This window comes from Caretta caretta, chromosome 4, assembly GCF_965140235.1.
Source record: "Caretta caretta isolate rCarCar2 chromosome 4, rCarCar1.hap1, whole genome shotgun sequence".
In the NCBI taxonomy this organism is placed as follows: Eukaryota; Metazoa; Chordata; order Testudines; family Cheloniidae; genus Caretta; species Caretta caretta.
Window position 1 is genome coordinate 23775929 of NC_134209.1, and position 27334 is coordinate 23803262.

Below are 27334 nucleotides of genomic sequence, written 5' to 3' on the forward strand. Positions count from 1 at the left end.
TACACACAAACCATGAAAAAATGGGTGTTTATCACTACAAAAGGTTTTCTTTCCCCCCACCCCACTCTCCTGCTGGTAATAGCTTATCTAAAGTGATCACTCTCCTTACAATGTGTATGATAATCAAGGTGGACCATTTCCAGCACAAATCCAGGGTTTAACAAGAACGTCTGAGGAACGGGGGCGGGGGGGTAGGAAAAAACAAGGGGAAATAGGTTACCTTGCATAATGACTTAGCCATTCCCAGTCTCTATTCAAGCCTAAGTTAATTGTATCCAATTTGCAAATGAATTCCAATTCAGCAGTCTCTCGCTGGAGTCTGGTTTTGAAGTTTTTCTGTTGTAATATCGCAACTTTCATGTCTGTAATCGCATGACCAGAGAGATTGAAGTGTTCTCCGACTGGTTTATGAATGTTATAATTCTTGACATCTAATTTGTGTCCATTTATTCTTTTACGTAGAGACTGTCCAGTTTGACCAATGTACATGGCAGAGGGGCATTGCTGGAACATGATGGCATATATCACATTGGTAGATGTGCAGGTGAACGAGCCTCTGATAGTGTGGCTAATGTTATTAGGCCCTGTGATGGTGTCCCCTGAATAGATATGTGGGTGCAGTTGGCAACGGGCTTTGTTGCAAGGATAGGTTCCTGGGTTAGTGGTTCTGTTGTGTGGTACGTGTTTGCTGGTGAGTATTTGCTTCAGGTTGGGGGGCTGTCTGTAGGCAAGGACTGGCCTGCCTCCCAAGATTTGTGAGAGTGTTGGGTCATCCTTCAGGATAGGTTGTAGATCCTTGATAATGCGTTGGAGGGGTTTTAGTTGGGGGCTGAAGGTGACAGCTAGTGGCGTTCTGTTATTTTCTTTGTTAGGCCTGTCCTGTAGTAGGTGACTTCTGGGAACTCTTCTGGCTCTATCAATCTGTTTCTTCACTTCTGCAGGTGGGTATTGTAGTTGTAAGAATGCTTGATAGAGATCTTGTAGGTGTTTGTCTCTGTCTGAAGGGTTGAAGCAAATTCGGTTGTATCGCAGAGCTTGGCTGTAGACAATGGATCGTGTGGTGTGGTCTGGGGGAAAGCTGGAGGCATGTAGGTAGGAATAGCGGTCAGTAGGTTTCCGGGATAGGGTGGTGTTTATGTGACCATTGTTTATTAGCACTGTAGTGTCCAGAAAGTGGATCTCTTGTGTGGACTGGACCAGGCCGAGGTTGATGTTGGGATGGAAATTGTTGAAATCATGGTGGAATTCCTCAAGGGCTTCTTTTCCATGGGTCCAGATGATGAAGATGACATCAATATAGCGCAAGTAGAGTAGGGGTGTTAGGGGACGAGAGCTGAGGAAGCGTTGTTCTAAGTCAGCCATAAAAATGTTGGCATACTGTGGGGCCATGCGGGTACCCATAGCAGTGCCGCTGATCTGAAGGTATACATTGTCCCCAAATGTGAAGTAGTTATGGGTGAGGACAAAGTCACAAAGTTCAGCCACCAGGTTAGCCGTGACATTATCGGGGACAGTGTTCTTGACGGCTTGTAGTCCATCCTTGTGTGGAATGTTGGTGTAGAGGGCTTCTACATCCATAGTGGCCAGGATGGTGTTATCAGGAAGATCACCGATGGATTGTAGTTTCCTCAGGAAGTCAGTGGTGTCTCGAAGGTAGCTGGGAGTGCTGGTAGCGTAGGGCCTGAGGAGGGAGTCTACATAGCCAGACAATCCTGCTGTCAGGGTGCCAATGCCTGAGATGATGGGGTGCCCAGGATTGCCAGGTTTATGGATCTTGGGTAGTAGATAGAATATCCCAGGTCGGGGTTCCAGGAGTGTGTCTGTGTGGATTTGATCTTGTGCTTTTTCAGGGAGTTTCTTGAGCAAATGCTGTAGTTGCTTTTGGTAACTCTCAGTGGGATCAGAGGGTAATGGCTTGTAGAAAGTGGTGTTGGAGAGCTGCCGAGCAGCCTCTTGTTCATATTCCGACCTATTCATGATGACAACAGCACCGCTTTTGTCAGCCTTTTTGATTATGATGTCAGAGTTGTTTCTGAGGCTGTGGATGGCATTGTGTTCCGCACGGCTGAGGTTATGGGGCAAGTGATGCTGCTTTTCCACAATTTCAGCCCATGCACGTCGGCGGAAGCACTCTATGTAGAAGTCCAGTCTGCTGTCTCGACCTTCAGGAGGAGTCCACCTAGAATCCTTCTTTTTGTAGTCTTGGTAGGGAGGCCTCTGTGGATTAGTATGTTGTTCAGAGGTGTGTTGGAAATATTCCTTGAGTTGGAGACGTCGAAAATAGGATTCTAGGTCACCACAGAACTGTATCATGTTCGTGGGGGTGGAGGGGCAGAAGGAGAGGCCCCGAGATAGGACAGCTGCTTCTGTTGGGCTGAGAGTATAGTTGGATAGGTTAACAATATTGCTGGGTGGGTTGAGGGAACGATTGCTGTGGCCCCTTGTGGCATGTAGTAGTTTTGAAAGTTTAGGGTCCTTTTTCTTTTGTAGAGAAGCAAAGTGTGTGTTGTAAATGGCTTGTCTAGTTTTAGTAAAGTCCAGCCACGAGGAAGTTTGTGTGGAAGGCTGGTTTTTTATGAGAGTATCCAGTTTTGAGAGCCTTAATGGATTAGTCTCCTTACAGCTGGTATGGTAACACCCATTGTTTCATGTTCTCTGTGTATAGATATCTTCCTACTGTATTTTCCACTGCACGCATCCGATGAAGTGGGTTTTAGCCCACGAAACCTTATGCCCAAATAAACTGGTTCATCTCTAAGGTGCCACAAGTACTCCTCATTTTTGTGTGTGCTAATTTCCCCATACTAATTTCCCCCAACTGTTCCTCACACCTTTTTGTCAACTGTTTGAAATGGGCCACCCTCATTACCACTACAAAAGTGATTTTTCCTGCCTTGGTATCCTACTGTTAATTGTATTGTCTCGTTAGCACTGACCCCCCACTTGGTAAGGTAACTCCCATCTCTTCATGTATTTATACCTGCTCCTGTATTTTCCACTCCATACATCTGATGAAATGGGTTTTAGCTCACAAAAGCTTATGCCCAAACAAATGTTAGTCTTTAAGGTGCCACAAGGACTCTTCATTGTTTTTGCTGATACAGACTAACACGGCTACCACTCTGACTCCTTGTGCCGTATCATTGAAAATATTGCCTTGTAAATTAAACTAAGTAGAGAGTATACAGTCTAGGTGGAGAAGTCACAAAAGCCAATAGTCCTGCAGAATTTTTCGTCTTTGCTGGCTGTTCCCTTTTCATTTAAATGCCTGTTTTCTCCTGGGGACACTAAGTAGGTTTCACTTTCCATGACTCTTAGGAAATGATAGCCCGCACATGGGATGTGTGCAGGGAGCTGTCTGGGTGATCTCAAAAGAGAAACTAACCCATGGGGATTTCTTAAAGTTAAAGCCCCACCAAATATTTTAGGGGTGGGACAGAGAAAACAGAGTCAAATTATCTCAATTCCAGTCCCTTAATCCCAAATGTGAGTTGACTCATCTTTGGGGCTTTTAAATATTAACTGAAATACTGCACTTTTTTCCTATTGGTATGTCCTTCACACTTGTACAGAATTTGTAGTGAAAACTTTGGTCCATGTTTCCGAGCAAGATTCCTAAGAGATATGAGAAAACAGGGCACGCTTAATGGAGGGCCAGGAGCTGAAATAATTTGACTCCCTTCTCCCCACTCCTCACCCCACACAATGTTTATTTGTGGCTTTCACTTCAAGAATTTCCCCGGTGTTATTTTTGCCTCGGAGAGCATAAAGGCAGCTCCGCTCCCTGCACACATAGAAGCGAGCATTGATCACTTCCTAAGACTCACTGAAAGTGAAACCGAGTTTGTTGCCTTATGAGAAATCAGGAATTTCAATTAAAAGGGAACAGTTGGCAAAGCAAAACAATGGTTACCTGTTGGGACTTTCCTGCACAGATTGAATAATCTCTGGTTATTTTAGCTGTCACGACAATAATCAAGACCAATCAGCATCAAGGAGGGAAAAGGCGGAGAGTATAAATGTACACTGGGACACACTTTGTCTCAGGCACTCCTCAACCTCTCCCAGACATCCAAGAATCATACAGAAGAACCTTCGCTCTCATCACCATGAAGGGAACCTGGGCTGTTGTCCTTTGTTCAGTGCTCCTGCTCGCGGCTGAAATTCAAGGTAAGAGGCAGCAGTATAAAAAAAGACGTGTAATACAGTGAGAAAGCCAGAGGTGTGATTAACTGGAGAGCTGTGCAGAATAAATGCTTGGAACTTCCTTTTGTGGCAAAAAAGTGATCTATGTTCAGGGTTTGTGTTCTACTGCCACTCACAAACATCTGTCCGCTCTGCTCGTGTCTAGAAGGTGTGTGTTGTCCACTCAGGACTCGGACTGATCTGCTTGTATTTAGCAGGGAAATGAATAGGACAGTTTTTGGCAGGCTTGGATTTCTGCCCAGACTGTCCCCTAGTTTGTAAGGGTGTGAAATCAGCCTCAGTCCATCATATTTTTGTCTTGTTTTAATCACCAGAGGAAGACAGTTTGGGCCTGATCCAAAGCACATTCCAGTCAGAGGGAACTTTCCCACTGATATCAGTGGGTGTTGGATCAGACCCTTTGTGAGCAACAATGATTTTAGGTCCAACTGCTCCCTCTGTTCATTCACTCCCATCACTTTTACACCAGGGGTGACTCCTGTTTTCCATTGACTCGTGTGAGAGCGGAATCAGGCTCTCTGACTTCAAAACTAACGAGATGAAGGCAAAAGAGTGTAGCGCTTTTTGTGACATTGACCTCATGTAAATATGCACATGGTAACATTGCAGGACAAATGATTCTGCAGCCCTGAGGATGAAATGGAGTGTTTTCAACCTCTCTTCTTCCAACTTAAACATATTTTACTGAAGGCATCTCAGGTATCTAATATCATTCTAATCTCTCTCTCTCATGGCACATTTCTTTTAGGGCAGCTGACCTATGGACATGGACGTTGCAGCTGCACAGAGAAAGGTTCTGATTTCGTTCAGCGAAAAGCCTTAGGAAAAATAGAAGTGATTCCTAAGAGCTCTTCCTGTGACCATGTTGAGATCATGTGAGTAATAACTGCTCAGATATCGCCACTCAGAGGGGCTGTTTGTTGCAATGGCAGGAAATATGGGGATTTTTTCCCCTTTAATGTAACCCCAGGTTCTGACGTCCATCTCCGTATTCCAAGCAAAGCGAAGTGCAATGAGTCTAGAGACTAAGGCCCAGGTCATCAGCTGGTATAATCAACACAGCTTCACAGACTTCAGTGGAAATACACCAACCCATAGCAGTTCCAGACTAGCCTGGAGGGTGGGATTCTCCAGGGCTCTGTGCCTTGTTCAGTCAATGACCCCAGATCTGAACAGGAGCATTTTGCACTCAGTTGGCACGGGGTAAATGATTACACAGGTTTTAGGGATTCAGGCCCTGAGGCTAGATGAGAACCTAGATCCCACTTCCTAGGTGCACATAAATACATCAGGTAGATCATTCTAATGCTTTAGCTGATTTAAGGTCTTTCGATTTAATATTCACTCCCAGCTCATGGCGACAATGTAGCATATCACTCAGCTCACCAAGGGCCAGACTCCTGCTATTCAGACCCTGATCCTAGATAACAAAGACAATGGTGACCTTTCCATTATATGGAAATAAATTCTGTTTTCTTTGTTAATTTCAGTGCTACAATGAAGCCCACTGGAGAGCAAAGATGCTTGAACCCTAATTCCAAATGGGTACAGAAGATAATAACAACCCTCACCAAGAAAAAGTAGGTTTCCCATCCATCTGCAAGGAAAAATTCTCATGTGCTTAAGAGCTCACTTTATTCTTATACATCAGTGAGATCCAACTTTGGGCTCAATCGATGGTCACTGCAGTCTCACAGCCTCAGAAACCTGCATTGCAACCCCAGAAAATGGCATATTTCTTGGGACACAGTATAAGGTATCTGGTGTATACAGAACCCCCCATTGAAGCAATACCCCCTGCTTCACGCAAAAGAGCAGGTCAAATGCACTGCATTGTTTCAAAGGGAAGAACAAGTTCGTTTAAACAGCCTGTGTGTCTCAGGCTCAGTACTAAACTCACTTGTGCTGAATTTTGGGGCTCTTTACCCATGTGTGGGCTTCAAAAGCTGGGAAGAATGGCCACCCTTGATGCCTATTGAGAAATCACATAATCCTTTAGGACCAGACTGTGCCACATTTACCCTCGCTGAGTAACACCTTACTCCACAAGTCATCCGATAGAAAGCAAAGGGACTATTCACAGAGTAAGGTGCCAATCAGCTTAACCCTGGCAGAATCTGGTCCTTTAAATGTAACCTACTGTTCTACTAAGTACTCGATGGCCCTGGTTCTGATGTGACTTAAACTGGTGTAAATCAGAAGTAAGTCCAATGGAGTGGCACAGCGTAAAGCTTGTATGAGAGGAAAATCAAGCCCTTCTGTATGTGAAATCCAGAAAGAAAAATTCTAAAGGATAAAGTTCCCACTGTGTTTTATTTTGACAGGTCTTCACAAAGCACTCACCGGGAAAGGAGAAGAGCTAAAGATCACTTCAACAGACACGTGAGATTTTCGGATTTCAGAGCTTCAGGCTCCCTCTCCAGTGAGCAATGAACTTGAGTCTGCTTCCTCCACCTGGCTCTTCGACTTTTAAAATACAAATGCTGCAGTGAGGCAAGTTGTTCCCAACATACAGTCGTTGCATCCATTAAGGTAACATCTGGGCAGTGACATCATCTCAACACTGTGATGAAACATCAGCATGTCACGGCAGGACGTGCAGTGAGGCATATGTAACCTCAGTAATCCTACTGGCAAACCAGTGACAGTAAAGGCCCAAATTGAAAAGGAGTACTTGTGGCATGAAGTGAGCTGTAGCTCACGAAAGCTTATGCTCACATAAATTTGTTAGTCTCTAAGGTGCCACAAGTAATCGTTTTCTTTTTGCGGATACAGACTAACACGGCTGTTACTCTGAAACCAGTAAAGGTCTAGTTTGTCTGTGGGGTCTCCTGGTGGCGATAAGTGGTAATAGATTGCTTCTGCTTATCTAATTTGCAAAGGTTTCTTTGAGCCATATATAATATAATATATATTATTATAATAACTCAGAGATACAAATATTCTCAGGTAACAAACACATACTAAGAATTCAAGTTTATTTTTTCTAGCAGATTTGAAATTAATTCTTAGATATATATGTCCCATGCTAATTTATATAACACATGCTTGTTGTTCTAGGATATGTGTAACATTTGTCTGTAGGCTTTATAAATAAAATTGAAGAAGGCTTATAATCTAAAGCCTATCACACTGTGTGTTTAACTGATGTATAAACATTTATTACATAGATTAAATGGATCTGATCTTGATGAAATGTAATATAACAAATGAATGTAATATAGTATTCACAAACATTCCTTGTGTTAGACTTCTCCTTTTAAAGATAAACCAATTAAAGTGAATAAAAGACACTGAAAGTTGTAACAGTTGCCTTGGAGTTTGTACTATGTAATCATTCATGAGCTGAAATTTCATTCATAGTGCTAGATATATTTACAGTTGAGTAACTCCATCTGAGAATTAATGCTAATATCCTACCATATTAATCTGATAAAAATTCACGTATAGAAAGCTCAATGCTTGCGTACATTCAATCACACTACAGTGAAGCAATATCCAACCAACAGAACTTTCTCCAGTCCTCCTCCTACAGCTCTAACACCAGAACTGCACCCCATCCCCACCCATTTCCTTACCTTTCCCTGTCACCCCAAAGAAAACCCTGGAAGAACAGATAAGCATTGCAGCTTCACCTGAAGGTCAACACATTTGGCCTTTGGCAAAGTGGGGCAGGAAAGCTAGTGCCACACTGGAGGGCACTTCCCTGAAGAGGCTCTGGGCCTGATTCCTCTTTACACTGCGGCTCTTCCTCTCTACAGTGGGGGGGGGGGGGGGGGAAGGGAAGGATAGCTCAGTGGTTTAAGCATTGGCCTGCTAAACTCAGGGTTGTGAATTCACTCCTTGAGGGGGCCATTTAGGGATCTGGGGCAAAAATTGGGGATTGGTCTTGCTTTGAGCAGGGGGTTGGACTAGATGACCTCCTGAGGTCCCTTCCAACCCTGATATTCTAGGATTCTTTGCCTTGGTGTGGCAGTGCGAAGGGGCTGAGATGCGCATCCCTATCCTGTGACACAAAGGAGCTGGTCCCAGAAGAGCAGCACAGGGGCCCAGATCCTCCAGAGTATTTAGGTACCTAATTCCTATTGATTTCAGCGGGAACTAGGTGCCCAACACATTTGGGGAACTGGGCCTGCCGGTCCCATCTGGAATCCCCCCTCCTCTGGCCAGGGCAACTCTTTCTCTTTAATGCAACTAATTCCTATTAAGCGGGAAGACTTTAATGAATAGCTCAGTGGTTTGAGCATTGGCCTGCTAAAAACCCAGGGTTGTGAGTTCAATCCTCGAGGGGGCCATTTAGGCATCTGGGGCAAAAATTGGGGATCAGTCCTGCTTTGAGCAGGGGGTTGGACTGGATGATCTCCTGAGGTCCCTTCCAACCCTGATATTATGTGATTCTGCACCTATCGCTGTGCCTGCCTGTAGGGGGCGCAGGCGGCTCCCAGCGCTCGCAGGAGGCCAGACTCCGAGCAACGCACAAGCAGCCGCTTTTGGAATAAGTTTGCCCCTCTGCGGCTCCCCTAGCGCCGGAAGCCAAGATGGCGGCGCCCAGTGGTAGCTCACGTGGTCGTTCCGGGAGGGGCAGAGCGTCTCGCAGGCAGTAGCGCCCCGGCCCCAGCAGCCATGTCCGGCCGCAGCAACAACAAGCTGCCCAGTAACCTGCCCCAGCTGCAGAACCTGATCAAGCGGGACCCGCCGGCTTATACCGAGGAGGTGAGAGAGCGAGCCCCCTCGCCGCGCCGGGAGGGTGGGGGGTCAGACCCACGCTCAGCCCCCAGGATGCCCCTGGGCCCCAGCCCCCCCATCCTCGGTGCGCAAGGCCGAGGTCTCTGTGCCTTCTTAATAAAAACCCCCTTTTTCTTGGGAGGCCCGGAGGCCAGTGACGCCGCTTGGTGTGGCCTGTGGGGGCCAGAGAGGGACAAGGCGCGGGAGGTAATATCTCTTAATGGACCAGCTTCTGCTGGGGGAAGGTGCAGGCTGGCGAGCTTCACAGAGCGCCTCTTCGGGTCTGGGGAAAGTAACCAGAGTGACCCCCCCCCCCCCCAGTCGGTGTCACGCCCACAGCGCGATCCCCCCTTGTCCCCAAAGGGCGGTATGTCCTTGCTCGCACAGGGCGTGTGTACCTGGCGATAACTAGTTGGACGAGGAGGGGAGTGAGATCCCAGTGGCGACGAGGCACTGTGCTTCTCAGCTCGGCTGGCTACATGCAGGTGCCTGGTCTGCGCTGCCTGGAGTTAGGTGTTTTGATGTAAAAACGCCCCTTTCCCCCGTTAAGATATAGCTGCCTTCACTAGAGATGGTGGCATATAAGGCAAAACTCCTTCTCTTTCTCACATGGGGCTGGACCCCTTAAACTCAATGTGACTTTACATGCTTCAAGTTAGGCATGTGCTAAAGCGTCGAGCTGAGCCAGGGCTGTAGCCCTGGTCTAGACACCTTTTGCTAGCAATTTAACTATTTTAGTTAGGGGTTATCTTTTTACCGATATAGTTAGACCAGTATAAAGGTGCCTTGTGCTTGTGTGATTTATTTGTCTCCCTGTACTGGAATAGCTATGCCATTATAAAACACTGCTATACTAATGTAACTGCATCCATAGGGGCGGAGGGATGACCGGCAGTTCTACTGTGAAGTCTGTACCAGTATAGTTAATATGGTACAACTTTTGTGTGTAGATCAATGCCTGGGAGAGACTTGAAAATTTGCCTTAGGGCTTGTGTACTCATGGAAGTATTAAGGAACAGCTATTGCACCTTATTCACAGTTGTTGTACAAGCATTGGTGAACCCTTAAACTGCCGTCTTGCCATCTTTTTAGCTTCTTAAAAAAGCTAGAAGTAACTTTATGCCAGCCCTGAGTCCCCTTACCAGTTCTTGTAGTCTTACAATTACCTATTCCTTTTTAAAATAAAAACTCCCCTTTTGCTACTGAAAGTCATACCCAGGCATCTGAACCTGATGGATGATAGGGAAGACATCAAAACTGGCAAGACACTTAGGGGTAGTCTGCATTACCCTGCTACATCGGCACAGCTGCACCATGTCTGGTGAAGATGTGCTATGCCGATAGGAGAGCGCTCTCCCGTCGGCATAGTTACTCCACCTCCACAAGAGGCGGAAGCGATGTTGTTGGCAGGAGAGCATCTCCTGCTGACTTAGCACTGGTGTGGCTAGCACTTAGGTGGATGGCATTTGTGTCGCTCAGGGGGGTGGCTTTTTCACACCCCTGAGCGAGGTAAGTTACATCGACTTAAGCGGTAGTGCAGATAAGCTCTAAGTGTTGTCAGATGCACAAGAAGAGAAACTGTAAATATATTTCTACTCTCTCAATGGGTGTTAAAGACTGTTACCCTGCTGGCATATGCATGGTCCAAGATAATGTCTCTGCCAGTGGGATAATCATGTTGAACATTAACTTTGGCGTGGGAGAACTGTTCTGTTTGATCCTTGATGTTAAACACAGCCATTCTCACAATGTACATATGGTCAATAGGTCTGGATACCTTCCTTGCTGTTCCATCTCCCCTGTGGTTAGAGGTTGAGTTGCAACCAGAATTTTAAACCTCAGGAATTCTCAGGATGATTGTTTAAAGTGGCATTATGCAACACCGGTCTCCCTCCTGCCTGTAGGCAATGTGAATGCATTGTACCTTCACTGGAGCTATTTGTGCTTTATTAGCTTCTGATGCATACTCTTCTGGACGGGGACTGTGCTCTGCTGCTCCCCAGTCCTGCAAAGACTTAAGCCTGTGCTTGACTACTCACAGTGCATAAAATCTTTGGAAGGTCAGGGCCTGGGGGTCCACACAGTTTCTAGCAGAACGGTAACCTAATTTTGATTGGTGCCTCTGTGCCCCACTGTAAATATTAATATCTCACCCTAATAAGAGACTTAGTCCCATCTCACATGGATAAGCTGTTAAAGTCACATCCCTGAGACGCTTGAGATGTATCATCAAAAGCTGCTTGGCAGGGAAAATATAATTATATATTTAAAGGGACTCAGTGCCATTTCAGGGGGCATGGAGCAGTGTTCACGTCCACTCCCCTTCAGTACCCTGGCCAAGCTGGGGAAGCTAATGATCCAACCAGCAGATGAATCCTGGTCACATGCCACCTGAGGCATGTTGCGCATATGCTAAAAAGAGTGCCATTTTGGGGGGGATTTTCTGACATGAATGGGTTTCTATGGGCCTGATCCTGTACCACTGAAGTCACTGAGAGTTTTGCTGCTGTTTTCAGGTGGAGCAGAATGGGGGCCTTAGATCTCTTGATATTGAGAAGCTATCGTATCCAGTAATGACAACTAAGAGTGAAATGGCATATTTGTGTTTCAGTTTCTCCAGCAGTATCGTCACTACCAGTCCAATGTGGAGATTTTCAAACTCCAGCCTGATAAGCCCAGTAAGGAGCTGGCTGAATTGGTGATCTTCTTAGCACAGGTAAAATTCTGTAATTCTAGGAAAAACAAACAAATTGAACTATTAAAAGGTGACCTGCAAAACCTTTCCCCACAATGAAATAATTGTAAGCTATATACAAATGCTCCATATAGCTAGGAGCAGATGACAAATAACAGACGAAAAGATTTTAACAATATATTTTTTTAAAATTTCCATTCTCCAGGGTTGCTTTCTGTGGTTTACAGTATAAAATGGTAAAAACAAAACATTTTAAAAACTGAACTGTTTATTTAAAACAAACAAACAAACAATAACCCAGTTGTGCCCCATTTGACAACTACCCTTGCTTCAGCAGAAATTTTAATAGGTGCGTTGCTTCAGAATGATTCTGGAACATCATAGTGGTGCCAAATAGAACTTGTTACTCATAATTATCTTATTTTTGGAATGGGTGTTCCAGATCACCTTTAAATGCAGATTTTACGACACTCTTAATCCTTTAATAAAGAAGTGAGCTTTTATGTAGGAAGTTAATATGATAGAAACTTCAGCATTCAAAGATATATTGCACATCAACAAAATTTGAAAAAGTTAATAGTCATTTAATGTATATTTCGTTAAGGGGTATATTTTTACGGAGTCAGATTCACCTCTCAAGCAAATGTACCATTGTTACACTGTTAGAGTTTATTATAGGGATTTATTAAAAAGATTTTGTTTTTTTAAACAGGTTGGGCATTGCTATCCAGAACATCTTGTTGATTTTCCACAGCAGCTGAAAGAATTGCTTTCTTACAATCACACCGTTTTGGATGCAGATCTTCGAATGGTAAATCTGACATTTAAAGCACTGATATTTATTGCTAAGGTCTTTAAGAGGATTCTGTACAGAATTTTATTTTACAGTATAAGCAAGGACTTGCATTGTCCTATGTGCCTATTAATTTTGTGTGCCTCAGTTTTTCAGTGTCCAGCTTTCTGAAAGTCGGACTCCTTCAAGATGCCTCAAATTGGGCATCCAAAAATCAAGGCCAAAGTGGTCAGTTTGGTGGAGAAGTAGTACCCTGGTTTTGAGGACCACCACAGAGTTAGCCACTCTGGGCTCCAGGAGCACATCTTTGCCCTGATCCTTCAAAGAAAGATGCCTCAAATTGGGCATCCAAAAATCAAGGCCAAAGTGGTCAGTTTGGTGGAGAAGTGGTACCCTGGTTTTGAGGACCACCACAGAGTTAGCCACTCTGGGCTCCAGGAGCACATCTTTGCCCTGATCCTTCAAAGACTAATACACATGCTTAATTTACTGTGAACAGTCTTGTTGACTTCGCTGGAACTACTTGTCGGGTGTAAAATTTAGCATGTGTAAAAGTCTGAAAAGGATTTGGGCCTGACTCTTTTTCTTTGTAGATGAATAATAAATGCTCTTGTCTCAGTCATTTTCAAATTGTGATTCTGGTCACTTCTTTGTTGCAGACATTTTGCAAAGCTCTGATCTTATTAAGAAACAAGAATCTAATAAACCCTACAAGTTTGCTGGAACTCTTCTTTGAACTCCTGCGCTGCCATGATAAACTTCTACGGAAAGTAAGCTGCAGAATAAGAATTGGTTTTATGTCCTTGGTGAGCCTCTTGTTAATGTTTTCCCTTCTCTTATGAGAAGGAAACACAAGTAATTCAGCAGTACCATACGGCCTGTTCGGTCTTCAAGGTAGCTAAATATATAATCTTATTGTAGTTCTGTTGGTTCCAGTAGTGAAGATTTTAGTGTATTTGGGCTTTAAGCAGTTTGATGTGCCTGTGACCAACTATTATGGAGACGGACACTCAGGGATAAATACAATGAGTATGAAAGGGCCAACTTTAGAAACCTGAAAGGTGAGATAAAATCAAGACCTCAAAAGGCCAGGGTGGGGATTGGCAGTTCATTGAGGGTTATGGGCTTGGTTTCTAGAAGTTCTGAGTATTTTCTGGTGTCCCTGACTTCCTGGGGCCTGAGCAGCTGTAACTCCTTGTGTGGGCTCATGTGCCACTCATTTAAGATTTAGTGGAAAAATCATTCCGATGATGGTGTTGGGACATTCCCCAGGATGCGATCTGAACCGCTGGACTGCTGTGTCCTCTTAGCTCTCCAGCCTGGGATCCCTTTTACATTGCTTTGCTGAGGAACAGCAATCCCTCCAGGCTCTGTTCACTCTCAGCCACCAGCAGGCAAAGTCACTCCTAGCTGAGTACATGACTGCTATGCTTAGCCAGCCATGAATTACATACAGAGAGGCACCCACATATCCCTCAGCTCCAGCCTTGCTCCCCAGAAGTGTACGTCTCATACTGCTCAGTAGCCCACTGGACAGTACAAGTTCATAGATAGTTCGTCATTCCAACAAGGGGTAATAAGTATGCACCAGGCTTATTGACCTAAGTAGAGATTCCCAAGCACTTCTGCCAAAACACACTGCTTTAGATAAAACAATAAAAAAAGTTTTATTAACTAGAGAAAGATAGATCTTAAGTGATAAGCTATAGAAGTCAGAATTGGTTACAAAAGAAATAAACAGATAAACATGCAAGCTAATTCCTAAATTTTACTAAGGCTAATAAGCTTAAAAGCAAAAGATGTGTCTCACTGTGAGTTGCAATACATTTCCAGGCTGGGTCCCCCCACCTCCCCGCACTTTGTTCAGTTCTCTGAGAGTCATTGTTGTCATGAGCAGAGAGGTGGCTAGGGACATTCCCCCTCGCCCCCTTCTTGCACCCTAGCCCTTTGTGCTGGAAACATCCTTGCTGGATCATAGGGACAGGCAGTTCCATTGTGTACTGAGCGCCAAACTGTCCTTTGGATGAATTGTAAATTTCTTGTTTGCAACTCCTCACCACCCCCTCCTTTCTGGAGAATGTCCAATCAAGCTGGTAATGACTCTTTAGCACTTTGCTGGCATGCTAGGGTGTCTTTGTCTCTGAGAAATTGAGTTGTGGACGTTACCCAGAACTCCAACACGTTTCAGTAACCATCATAATTTTACATGCAAGTGTTGTTGCACACATTTCAACAGGATCATAATATTCAGCAGATTGAGTTTTCAAATGATACTGCACAAGGCATACTTTGTACAAAATATAACATGACCATATAAAAGTGGTGAATGTGAGCTACAGCGTGTCATAGGTGTACTAGGAATAAACATAATTACATTGATTTAAAAATCAGCATATCTGACCTCTCTTGGAGATACTGTGGATAATTGTCTAGGCATAAGTTAGAATGTGTTCTACATTCCTACATGATACTAATTTCTGGAATGGAATTCAGGAGTTTATTCCTAAAGTTATGAGATAGACAGACAATCCTATTCACTGAGGCCTTTTCTGTTGTAGGTGCAGCACCCAAACAGGAACTCCTGAGTTCTTTAGGGAAACTTGTAAATGAAAAGCGCTGCTGGGCATAAACATATTTAAATGCCTTCTTTGTTGCAGAAAGATTTATCACTAACTGAAAATAGAATTGACTGGAATCAAACTTGCTACAACAGTCAGTCAAACAGACCAGTCAAAACTTAGCTGAATTTGCAAAAGAAATTTCAGCAATACAAGTGTTTTTTTTTTCTTTTTTTTTTAAATTACAGCTATATTTGATAGGTTTCAGAGGAACAGCCATGTTAGTCTGTATTCGCAAAAAGAAAAGGAGTACTTGTGGCACCTTAGAGACTAACCAATTTATTTGAGCATGAGCTTTCGTGAGCTACAGCTCACTTCATCAGATGCATCTGATGAAGTGAGCTGTAGCTCACGAAAGCTCATGCTCAAATAAATTAGCTATATTTGATGTTCAATTCTCTATGGTTTTTATTCTGCAAAGACTGTGGTCTTGCCTACATAAGGAAATTGTGCAGAATAGGTATTCCACATTAACTCCCCATGTGAACGCTCTTCTTCTCCTTTTGTGGTTTAACTTAGGGGTTGTTTAGATGAATCGTATGCCGCAAGTTGGGTGTAAATCTACATTGCATTAGTATGCTGTCCGTGTGGACCCTGCTACCACACATGAAAAGTTCCCTAGTGCGCACTCACCTGCTCTGCTTTGAAACAGGACTAGATGAAAGTGCCCTACGGGACTTGTAGGATGTGGTAGCAGGGTCTGCAGCGATAGTGTGTGGCAGGCTTGTGCACTGTAGATTTATAACCCAACTTGCCACCCACTCACTGTTCATCAAACCGTTACTTCACTTTGGAAGTGGATTAAGCTTAAGTGCAAAAAATCACTCAGTGCAAAATAGGAGGGTCCACACCGGAGACTAGTGCAGCATAGCTATTGTTCTTTAAAGTCACACCCTAGTTTATTCCACACCTAACATCCCCTTGTAGCATCCCCTCTGTGTGCCGTGAGTAGCCCTATTGAAGTTAGCGGGACCATTTGCCATGTGTGAAGTTAAACACATGAATAAATCTTTGCGTAGGATTGAGGCCAATGACTTTTTTTTTTCTCTCTCCCAACTGTGGCTTTGGAAAAAACTTCTTTGCCATAGTGACTGGCGCTCTCCTTGCATGGTAGTACTAATGGGCTTTAGGGAATTAACTTTGTAGGCTGCAGAGTGTAAATACTTCACTTTACCGTGCATGTCACTGTTTGTTTACAGACTTTATATACTCACATTGTGACAGACATCAAGAATATAAATGCTAAACACAAGAACAATAAAGTGAATACAGTAAGTATGCTGGCTTCCAGATTTACTTTGAATGAATGTTTTTTATTATGAAAACTTTTTCAAACTCGCTCATAATTTTCCCAATTTCTTCTTCTTAAGGCACTGCAGAACTTCATGTATACTATGTTAAGAGACAGCAACCCTACTGCAGCCAAGATATCTCTGGATGTGATGATCGAATTATATAGAAGGAATATTTGGTGAGTTTCATAGCACAGAATTGGTTCTTGATTATTCTGGGGAAACCCAGGATGGGTAAAAATCTGATTTAAAAAAAAAAATACTTTTTTATTTAAATTTGAAATGGACAACTTTTGTTAAGGCCTAAACGTACTGTAATCTATTACAATCATTTAAACTAAACACAAAAAAATAATATTAAGAAGAACATCTTTGCTGCCTAATTCTAAAGAAAGTCAGACCACTGCACTGGTGGAAGTCACTGGCTAAGTACCTAAAACCAAAGTTTGTTGAAGGGCTAACTCAGCTTTTCATAGCAGTAGCCTCTATTGCATGTACTGAGAGAATATTTTCTTCATTTCAGTTTATTCAGCTAGTTCAGGTCAATGACTATTTTATTCATAGGTAGAAAAAAATTGGGAGTTGGAAAAAGCAGAAAATCTTGTTTTCCTCTTCCAATCTATGAATAAAAATTAAGTGGGAGAGGATCAGATCTCCTAGTTCTAAAATCTTGAGAGACATGGTGGCAATCAATTCAGTTCGCTATCTACAGATAATACTTCTTTAGTTTAATAAGTCAGTTAGTTTTAAATGCAAAACATGTTTTGATAAACTTTTTTCCTATTGTATCCAGCATGTTTAAGATAGCTTTAACAAATGAAAAACATTTTAAAATGCTGTTTTTGTGCATTTTAATTGATCTTTGAATTTCCGTCCAAATAGATCTTACACAAATCATAAGCAAAAAACAATCTTTTAATAAATAAGAAATGTTACTTGTTGCTTTCTAACGTAACAGAAAATGTAAAAATTAAGAATCTGAATACATGTATTTAAGCAATAAAATTGTTTAAATAAATGTGTATAGAGGTAGTGCATCTTCCTGGTTAGAAAAAAGAAGCATCAAGTGTGATGTAAAGGCTATATTTTGTTCAAATCAACCTGTTTTAATGGTTCCCAACCAATAAGAATCAATCTTTCTTTTAAAATCATAGAAGGTTAGGTTTGGAAGGGACCTCAGGAGGTCATGTAGTCCAACCCCCTGCTTGAAGCAGGACCAATCCCCAATTTTTGCCCCAGATCCCTAAATGGCCCCCTCAAGGATTGAACTCAGAACCCTGGGTTTAGCAGGTCAATGCTCAAACCACTGAGCTATCCCTCTTTTGGAAAATAACAAAAAGGTACAAATGCAAAACAAGTTTAAAATTGTTTATTTAAATCAAGGTTTTCCACTTGCTGATCTCAGTCATGATTTTAATCACAGATTTTAATCGCTTTGATTTTAAATCAGTGCACCCTGCGGCAATCCATTTGTAGTGTGGTTGTATTGTGTTTTGTAGAACAGTCTAGAAGGGCAGAAGTGACTGAGAGACTTTGCAGGAGAAGGTGCGTAGGAAGAATCTTAGACGTTTTCCTTTTAAGAACAATAAACAAGTATACTTCAAACCATCAACCAAAACCTGTACATACACATGCTTTCTTGAGCCTCTCTATTGGTGCATTAAATCTTGAGTATAGTTCTGCTGTATAGTAAGTCGTGAAGTCCAACTATGGTTGATGCCCAAGCCCTTGGGTACACTTGTGGCAGTGTGTATAGTGCATGTAGCTCCATGCAGGGGGGAAAGGCGTCAGCAGTGAGGAGGTAGCGGGACACTACACTGCTAAAAAATATCAGTGTCGACCTGGGAGGCACTGCTTGGGTGTGTCGAGAGATGTGTAGGGTATTTCCCGAAGTTTCTGGTGAGTTTTGTACTCTACTTGCCTAAGCGGTGTCTCCCCAGCGACATTGATATTTACACCCGTGCTAGCCGGGTGTGCGCTGTCTGTATTCTACACACTGCTGCAAGTGTGGATGTACTTCAAGAGAAGAAATAGGATTTGCATGGTTAGGATTTGAAAAGAAGCCTGTACATTGATGCTACGTGCTTGGTGAATTAATGTTTTTAGTTGTGAGTTGGTTTTCCGGAGTAAAAGCAAGCGCTGTTTTGAATAAGCAGGAGGCGGAGTAAGCTCCAAGATGGCGATGTATTAGAAGAAAAACAGAACTTGAAGTATTAATGGAGTTACACAGATGTTTACTGATTCCACTGCTGCCTTAGTTCTGGTGCTGCTGCTCTCAGCAGATGTTTCACAGTGAGGAATAGCAAGGGAAGATCTTCATTTGCCCATTGTTTTAGGTTTTAATTATCCCTAAGTGTGTGTCGGTCGGTCAGGGGGGAGTTGTCACCTAACTTGTACCCCCTTTTAACCTCCTGGTCCTGCCATGGAAATAAACTGTACAGATAAGAAATACTGCTCCTTTTGAGCATTTTCTGCCTCTTTGGGATCTCCCCAGTGTTCTGCAGGGGTGGTTTGCACAGCCCTTCGTTCCTTATTCCAGGCAGAATTCCTAGGGACTTCAGCAGGAGTTCAGCCTGACTGTGCGGCAGGACTCCTTTTACAGAAAGGAGAGAGAACAGCTGGTGCATGAGGCGCATTGGCAGAGCATGTTTGGGCTTCAGGAGCTTTGTTCATGGGCTGATCTTGGATATACCATGAATCTGTTGGACAGGCAGGCAGATAAGTCATGCACTGCCACAATGGGTCTGCCAGCTCTAGAACAGCAGCGTAATAATGCCTCTGGTACAATGGAGGGGAAAGAAATATTCCAATAGAGTAAAAACTGGGAAAACTTAAAATATATAGATGACCATCTTACTTATAGACTCATAGGCTTTAAGGCCAGAATGGACCATCATGATCATCTACTTGGGCCACAGAACCTCACCCACCCACTCCTCTGGCTGAATGACTGAAGTTTTCAAATCATGATTTAAGACTTCAAGTTACAGAGAATCCACCATTTACTCCAGTTCAACCCAGCAAGTGACCCGTGTCCCATGCTGCGGAGGAAGGCGAAAAACATCCAGGGTCTCTGCCAATCTGACCCTGAGGAAAATTACTTCCTGATGCCACATATGGTGATCAGTTAGACCCTGAGCATGTGGGCAAGACGCACCAGCCTGACACCTGGGAAAGAATTCTGTGTAGTGACTCAGAGCCTTTCCCATGTCGTGCCTCATCTCCAGCAGTTGGGGATATTTGCTACCAGCAGTTGCAGATGGGCCATGTGCCATTGGAGGGAATGGTATGATGAGATTGCCTACATCATACCTTCCCCTTTCAAGGACAGGGCTTTTGCAGTATTGCTAAATAGCTTTATAGGTATTTAAGAGTCAGCTCAAATTCAGTTCAGGGCCAACAGAATTTATAAATCTCTCTTAGAGGTTGTTTCTGTCAAACCTTTCCAGTAGCTTTTGTAATGAAAGCCAAATCTCTCTGCATTTAATTTTAACAGGCAATGTCTTATTACTTGAAGTATCTTTTACTGTGGGGCCTGTCATTGCTTTTATGGAGTCATCTTCGTTGTCAAAGTGCAATTGTGTGTTCTTCTCCAGTGTGAACTTAGATAAAGCATATATGCTTCTGGGTATCTAGACCTGATCATTTTTGTGTAGGAAAAATGACAACAAATGGCACGGAGAAACATCATCTCTTGGTTTGTATTTGAAATCACTGATGGTGTGATGAAAGCAGCTAGTATTGTGGGATTTGTTTCCAGTGAATCTGCTTTGCATTAAATCTACCATGATGTCTTGTTTTTTAAAATCAGCAAACTTCTTGGTGAAGGTACGTTAATGTTTTGCTTATTTCAGGAATGATGCCAAAACAGTCAATGTTATCACAACAGCCTGCTTTTCCAAAGTCACAAAGGTGGGTGGAAATCGATCTGAAATGCCAGTATATTTTGCTTCAGCTGTTTTTGCCATATCTCTGTCTGTCACATATGTGTGTGTATGTATGTATGTGTATATTTATATATGTATTTGTGCAACTTCCTTTCTATACAGTAGAACCTCAGAGTTATGAACACCTTGGGAACGGAGGTTGTTTCTAACTCTGAACAAAACGTTATGGTGGTTCTGTCAAAAGTTTACAACTGAACATTGTCTTAACACAGCTTCGAAACTTTACCATGCAGAAGAAAAATGCTGCTTTTAATTGTCTTAATTTCAATGAAACAAGCACAGAAACAATTTACCATGTCAAATCTTTTTTAAACGTTCCCATTTTTTTAAATAGTTTACGTTTAACGCAGTACTGTACTATATATCCTTTTTTCTGTTTGTGGTCTCTGCTGCTGCCTGATTGTGTACGTCTGGTTCCAAATGAGATCTGGTGTTCATAACTCTGCTGTTTGTAACTCTGAGGTTCTACTGTAATTATTCACAAAGGTGTTTCATTAACTTTTGGCTACAAATAGCTGGAGCACATCTTAATTTATTTCTGATGTAGAGAAATAGATTTGTCACTTCTGCCCACAGATCTGCAGCGATAGAAATTAGTAGCCTAGCTATTGCTGGCTGGTGTGAGATTCCATACCCCCTCGCGCTGGGCAGTGCTAGCCAAAAGGGACTCTCGGGAGCATTGCCTCACGTTGATCGGCACTGTTGCGCTTTCTTGGCTCCAACAGTGAAAATATCTGGTATCCCAGCTGCCCATTCCCAGAAACAACCCTGTATCTGGATGCTGCAATGGTGGTGGTTTTAGAAATGCCTAGGATCCGTGGGTAGGTTTGTTATATGATAAAGGCCCATACTCTCTTTCTTAAAACCACCATAGGCTTGTGAAACTGAGCATAGGATCTCAAGCTGCTGCCAAAGTTACCATGAATGGCCTAATTGCTCAGAGCAATAAAACTAAAATTGTACTAGCAACTCAGGAAACCAGACTTTGCACAATAGGTTGTGTCTGCGCTATGGTCGTGTCAGTTGACGATCACACCTTTTCACATCCTTGGCTGACGTAACTCTGCTGGCTGCAGGTCCTGGTTTTGATGCCGTTGTGCTGGCATAGCTTGTCTTGTTTAGGGGCTGGTGGAATAAACTATGCTGGTGAGCAGTGTAGCCGGTAATAAGATCCATCCACACTGGGGTGCTTTGCTGATATACCTGTGCTAGTAAAGCAGTCCTCGTGCAATAGTACAGGTTCACGTGGGCCATTGTGAAAGTCCTGCTACACTTCGATCAGTTGCATGCCAGTGCTTCACTGCTGCAAGACTGGCAACAAAGACTGACAGTGGTTTTTTGCACGTCTAGTGTTTTCAGTCAGCCTGTCCATTTTACGCCATTTCCTATCTCTTATAAGCAACTGGTGACCTAACATGGGGACCTTTGCCTCTTGTAAACTAATTCTTCCCCCCTCTATCCCCCCAAATGCCCATGTTTTTCAGATACTAGTTGCTGGTTTGAAATTCTTCCTTGGGAAAGATGAAGATGAGAAAAGAGAGAGTGATTCAGAATCTGAGGTTAGTCCAGAGGCTAATTCTCCTGCTGTCACTTTCTCAAACTCTGCAACATGTATCTACAGTAGGTATTGTGTATCTTGCATTGTCCTCTCTGCTCCATCCAGGATGCCAGCCACCTACACCCATTTGTTGATTCGTCTCCCCGCCACCAGCCAGAAAGAACAGACGGGATTGTGTGTTAATTTGCCCATCAGTTTGAGAGATTCAGTCTCCTCAGGACATGTGCGTTATTGTTAATGGGAAAGACGCCTGCCCGTTGAGGGGAAGATCAGGACAACAGTCCCCTTCGTTTTCAAAATCATTAAGGGCCACTTAGTGACTGGCCCATTTGTAGTACCCGGGCTGATGGTTGCATTGCTGGCAGCATGGGAAGTCAGAACCTGCATTATAAGAATGAGCTAGTAGGAAAAACAATTTTTTCCCCTTACAGACTGTGAGAATGTAGTTGTTTCTAGTAGTGCCCTCAACATGCCGGGCACTACACATTGATGATACAAAGCAGGTGTGGCCTCTGCCCTGAAGAGCATACACTGTAAAGTACTTTTCCAGGAAGAGTGTGATGCTTTTAGGTTCAGTCTTGTAGTTGACCACTGGCCAAACTCCAATTAAAGTCAGTTGTTGATGTGCTTGAGTGGGGATTTGGGGATTGAGCTCTGTGATTGTTTAGAAGGTAAAGAATTACCAGAGGCTTCATGTAGACTTGTGATTGAGGAACTGAACTGGGAATCAGGAGACCAGGGTTGTTTTTTTTGTTTTTTAATTAAAGCTCTGCTGTAGACTTTGCATGTGACTACTTAATCTCTCTGTGGCTCGGTTCTTCATCTGCAAAATGGGGAAAATAGCACTTCTTTATCTCACGTGGTGGTGTGAGAATAAATTTACTGATATGTGGGGAGTGCACAGAGGTTAGTGATGGGGGTCAGACAAGTACATAGATGCTATTACCCTAGCCATCCTCCCACCCCCAGCTACTTTATCTGATCTGTACTGAGATCCTTTTAAAGCGTTACTCATGAATTGGGTATTGTTGAATAATACGTTACTATTGCCTAATGACTAGTACCATGTCTGTTGTATTGCTTTATTGATGTGCTGTTACCTGGTCCTAAACCTTGGTGTATGTGTTCTCTTGTATGAAGTCAAAGTTTTAAGTATTGAAATGAATGTCAGGCTGGCTACATGGCAAACGTATGGAGGTAGAGTGAATTGGTTTCCTATTTTTGAAAACCTGGTGTGTGACCCTGACAGTTGTTGCGGTCAATCAGCTGCAATATCCTATTTGAAGCCTCATTCCCTTGAGTCATGCTCTGTCTGATGTTCCTTTCCGAAGGATGAAGGGCCTACAGCCAGAAACCTCATGGTGAGGTATGCAACCGGAAAGAAAACCACCAAACACAAGAAGAAGATGGAGAAAGCCATGAAGGTTCTGAAGGTAAGGGAAGCCCAGTTGGACATTTTGGCATCGCCATGGAACTAGCTGCAGAATCCAAGTGGTAGAAAGGGAAACAGCAGTAAATTGAATACTTGTAAAGCTAAATAGGATTTTAAAAGCAGTCAGGCCTAACAATGCAGGGCTCAACTTAATCAAACGCCTAAAGATGACATGCTCTTCTTCTTTTTTCCCGTTTTGAGACCATAGTCCTCTACATCCGGTTCTCTCCTTCATTGGTTCATACACCGGGACCCTTGAAGACCTGGATTTTTGTGCTCTCCTGTGTCCCTTTTTAGCCAGCTACCCTTTGTCATGTCTTCTAAGCAAAGCACCCTTTGCTGCTCTAGCAGCAGCCAGCTTGACATACTCATGTTCACGTGGAAGAACGTGTTGAAAAGAGACTTTGCTAGGTTAGATTGTGGACCAGGTTCTGCCTTGATTTGCATCTCATTCAATCTTTTTGCGTGAGGTACACTGTAAGTCAGGGCACGATTGTGGCATGTTTTCTGAACTGCTGTTTCCCATGCCCAGTGCCTGGTTGGGAACTAGTATCTATATAGCTAGAGGTATGTTTCAAGAGTTTGAGTGGAGCTTTCGTTACGCAGTTTGGATTGACTTTGCCTAGAGTCGTATGGCTGAAAACCACACGTAACTCAGGAAATGTTGAAAGTGCTGATGAACTTTACTATTTAAAATCAAAACATGCCTCTTAAAGCTGGTAATGTGAAATGGCAGTTTTCCAGAACTAATGTCTGAAATTAGCTTAGAACAACTCTTCCACTGAAAGGAAAAAGTGTCTCCTTGTCTCTTGCTGTCCTACAGAAACATAAGAAGAAGAAAAAGGCAGAGGTGTTTAACTTCTCCGCTATTCATTTGATCCATGATCCCCAAGGTAAGCGTGGTGTCCAAGCCAATTGATATACATGCGCCTTGGAAATTCTAATACATGTTCGAGCCAAGATACTGATGTTCAGGCAAAACTGCAATGGGAGAGACACCTATGCTCCACTGTTTGAACGTGGGCGTGATATGGAATGCTTAGATACCACACTTCGTCACCAGATCTCAAAGCACTTCACAAATGTTGATTAAATCTCACAGCACCTTGCAAGTTAGGAGGAATAGTCATAGATTTTAAGGCTAGATGGGACCACTGTTATGCTCATCTAGTCTTGACTTCCTGCATAATGCTGGCCACAGAGCTTCACCTGGTAACTTCTGGTATATAACTTCTGTCCGAGCTAAGCTTATCTTTATCCAGTCTTGCTTTAAAGACTTCCTGGAGAAACTGAAGGAAATAGTGGAAACTAATTACCATTCATCACTTAGTCGTTTAAAAATTTGCCCCTTATTTCTAGTCTGTTTTTGTCTAATAGTACTCTTTCCCTCTGGACAGCATAAACTTGTTTTTTTTCAGATAGGCCTCCACTCAGCCTCCCTTTTAGTGCATGTTAACTGGCTTTAAATATTGACCCTAAAACCTTAAAGCTATGGAGCTGTGTAAAAGGCATGTGCCATCCGTGTGCCCTGCTTGAATTCCCCAGTTGGGCGTCAGTAAGTTGATTTTAATAGATCTCGAGACTTTGGTTCAGAGCTCCCAAACTTAGTTTGCAGAGCAAAGTCTCTGGCCAGGCTGGTCTCCTGAACTGAGAGAGGCTCCATGCAGGCTATGCTGGATGCTTCTAGTCCTGTTTTCCTTGCTCAGCTTCCTTTTCCTGTTTAAATAGCCCACCCACAGGATGGTACAGGGCCTCCTTGGTTGCACCCAGGATACTTCTCTGGAGTCCTTCTAGACCCAACTTCAGGGCCTTACACAGGAGCCCAGCTTTGCTCCCTGTGGTTCCTCCTGCAAATTGAGTTTTCTCCACCCTTTCAAGCCCAGGTGTTTCAGGCTGTCACCCGATCCCAGTGAGTCCAGCCCCTTTAGGCAGGGAAGCAGCTAAGTATGGCATAAGCAGGGCTGATTGAACAGGGCTGGCCGGCCCCAGGCCTCTTGGCCCTTAAAGGAGCAAGCCACCCTGTGACAAGCCCATTGATTTACCGTTTTGCTTGTTTATCCTGTTCCCAATTTTATGAGCAATTTTTTTCTTTAGTCATGTTTTTTCTTCTTGCTGATCTAATGCAGTAACTCATTCACCTTGTGTATCATCAGGGTGAGGCTATCTGAGCCTTAATAGCTGCTTATCTAATGATCTGTGTCTGTCTTATTCTGTGAAGTCTCTTGGGATGTGACACTGACGCACATCCTGCTCTGACATCCTCGAAACCCCAGTGCTATTACTTCCTGCTGACACTCCATGTTTCCAGATTTTGCAGAGAAACTCCTAAAGCAGCTCGAGACCTCCAAGGAACGATTTGAAGTGAAGATGATGCTCATGGACCTTATCTCTAGACTAGTTGGAATACACGAGGTACACATCATGTTAACTGCACTGGGGTTTTGAGCTCTCATGTCGGAAGTAGGCTTGTCAGGCAGTAATGGGTCTGAATGTGATCAAGATGGCACAGTGGGTTAACGCTCTGGCCTTTCACCACTGGAGACTTTGTTGTTGTAAGTGAAGATGAGTTTGACTTAATTTTATTTCCTAATGGATTTAGGTCTATCGCACCACGCCATTCCATGTCTGGCATGGTTAGCTGGCCTGAGAGGGCCAGCAGTGTAACAGTAAGTGCCTTACAGGCCAGGCCAGGGGTGTTAGAACAATGTGTATTGTGGGGTTGCTGAGAGCCATAGAACCAAACTGTAAACCCTGTATATGATGGAAACCCCTTCAAGCCCCTAGTTCGAGCACCTGTGGGTCAGGAATCCCTGAGGTTTATGATAACTACATAAAGGAGTGTCCATCCTGGGATCTGAATGCTTTTGGCAGTCTCTTCAAAGTACTGTCAATCATAAATGGACTCTGGCAATTCCCCACCTAACAGCAACTTGAGTATAACTCAACTGTATTAATCCCCACAAACAGAATTTCTACAGTCTTCCAACTTTTCCTTCTGTCCAGCTCCCTGTGGGCGCAGGAGAAAAGATGGGCCTTGCAGCCTGTCCTGGGGGTTGGCAAACTCAGGTGGTACCTGAGGGAACCTGCCCAGCCAGGGCCCGTGCCATCTGGTTCTGCTGGGACTGTCTCTTCATTCCAGACTGTGACAGAAGAAAAATTGAGTGACTTGACAATTTGAATTCAACAGACACTATATGAAACCCTAAATGTTCAATATTGAAGTGCAATGGTTTCGGGTCCATTGCCTAGTGGGTACATGGCCATGTGATGAAGGCCACACCCCTGACAGGTGCCCCTTTGACAGTCTTCTTGAAGACTAGCTTCCGTGCCCACTCGCTCCTCAGTTACCCGCTTGTGCTTACAGGGGACCTAAAATGGGACACTTGCGTGACAGCCCCAATTCAAAGTCCGTGAAAGCCAATGGGATCCCTTCCTTCCATTGACTTCAATGGGATTTGGATTGGGATCAGTATTTACTTTATTAAAGAAAATATTGAACATCTCATTGCAGTATTTCCCCCCGACACCCCCCCCCCCCCAATCCAAAGCAGGAAGACACATTTAGAATCCACTCTCTGTTACAAACACGTTGTCCAGTAACACCAATGCAGTCTGTGTATACCATTGTCTGTACAAAATGATTATGAGTGTTTCACAGCCCCTCCGTCTAGACAGGCAGATATAAGAGAGGAAACGCTGGCAGGGTTTTTTAATCCAGTATCAACTTTCCTCCCCACAGCTCTTTCTCTTTAACTTCTATCCCTTTGTGCAGCGGTTCATGCAGCCCCATCAGAGAGGTAAGCAACCATCGACAAAACATGTATCCTCTCCCTGCCTTTGGGTTTTGCATTCCCATATTGCCCTGCGTGCAGTCAGTTTCGAGCAGTGGTGCTGTAGGATAAAGGGTGGACAATCAAGTTTGCCCTGTCAGATAGGGAGGGCGTGGAAGGAGGAGGGTGAAGAACAGAGATGCAGTTTTGCTACGAGGTGTTGGTATGGGATACGGAAACGGTGTGTTCCGTACTTCTGAAAGTGGGAGCTAGAATTCTTTAAATACAGACTAGAATG

The 27334-nt window shown here is 43.6% G+C and overlaps 2 protein-coding genes across 2 annotated transcripts in view; both read left to right on the forward strand.

Moving 5' to 3' along the window:
- The first annotated feature begins 3868 nt into the window (after nt 1-3868).
- LOC125635850 (C-X-C motif chemokine 10) lies at nt 3869-7471 on the forward strand. The gene is made up of 4 exons (XM_048848109.2): nt 3869-4170; nt 4955-5081; nt 5697-5786; nt 6531-7471. Exons 1-4 carry the CDS (start codon nt 4020-4022, stop codon nt 6637-6639), a joined length of 477 nt encoding a protein of 158 aa, XP_048704066.2. The 5' UTR covers nt 3869-4019; the 3' UTR covers nt 6640-7471.
- A 1283-nt stretch (nt 7472-8754) lies between these two features.
- SDAD1 (SDA1 domain containing 1) overlaps nt 8755-27334 on the forward strand; it is a 34726-nt gene continuing 16146 nt past the window's right edge. Inside the window, exons 1-12 of the mRNA XM_048848096.2 lie at nt 8755-8919; nt 11543-11647; nt 12339-12437; nt 13079-13189; nt 16237-16308; nt 16408-16508; nt 20184-20241; nt 21761-21835; nt 23166-23267; nt 24090-24159; nt 25575-25678; nt 27006-27063. Of these exons, the coding sequence (XP_048704053.2) occupies nt 8830-8919; nt 11543-11647; nt 12339-12437; nt 13079-13189; nt 16237-16308; nt 16408-16508; nt 20184-20241; nt 21761-21835; nt 23166-23267; nt 24090-24159; nt 25575-25678; nt 27006-27063 (1045 nt within the window). The 5' untranslated portion in view covers nt 8755-8829. The remainder of the gene's footprint in view (nt 8920-11542; nt 11648-12338; nt 12438-13078; nt 13190-16236; nt 16309-16407; nt 16509-20183; nt 20242-21760; nt 21836-23165; nt 23268-24089; nt 24160-25574; nt 25679-27005; nt 27064-27334) is intronic.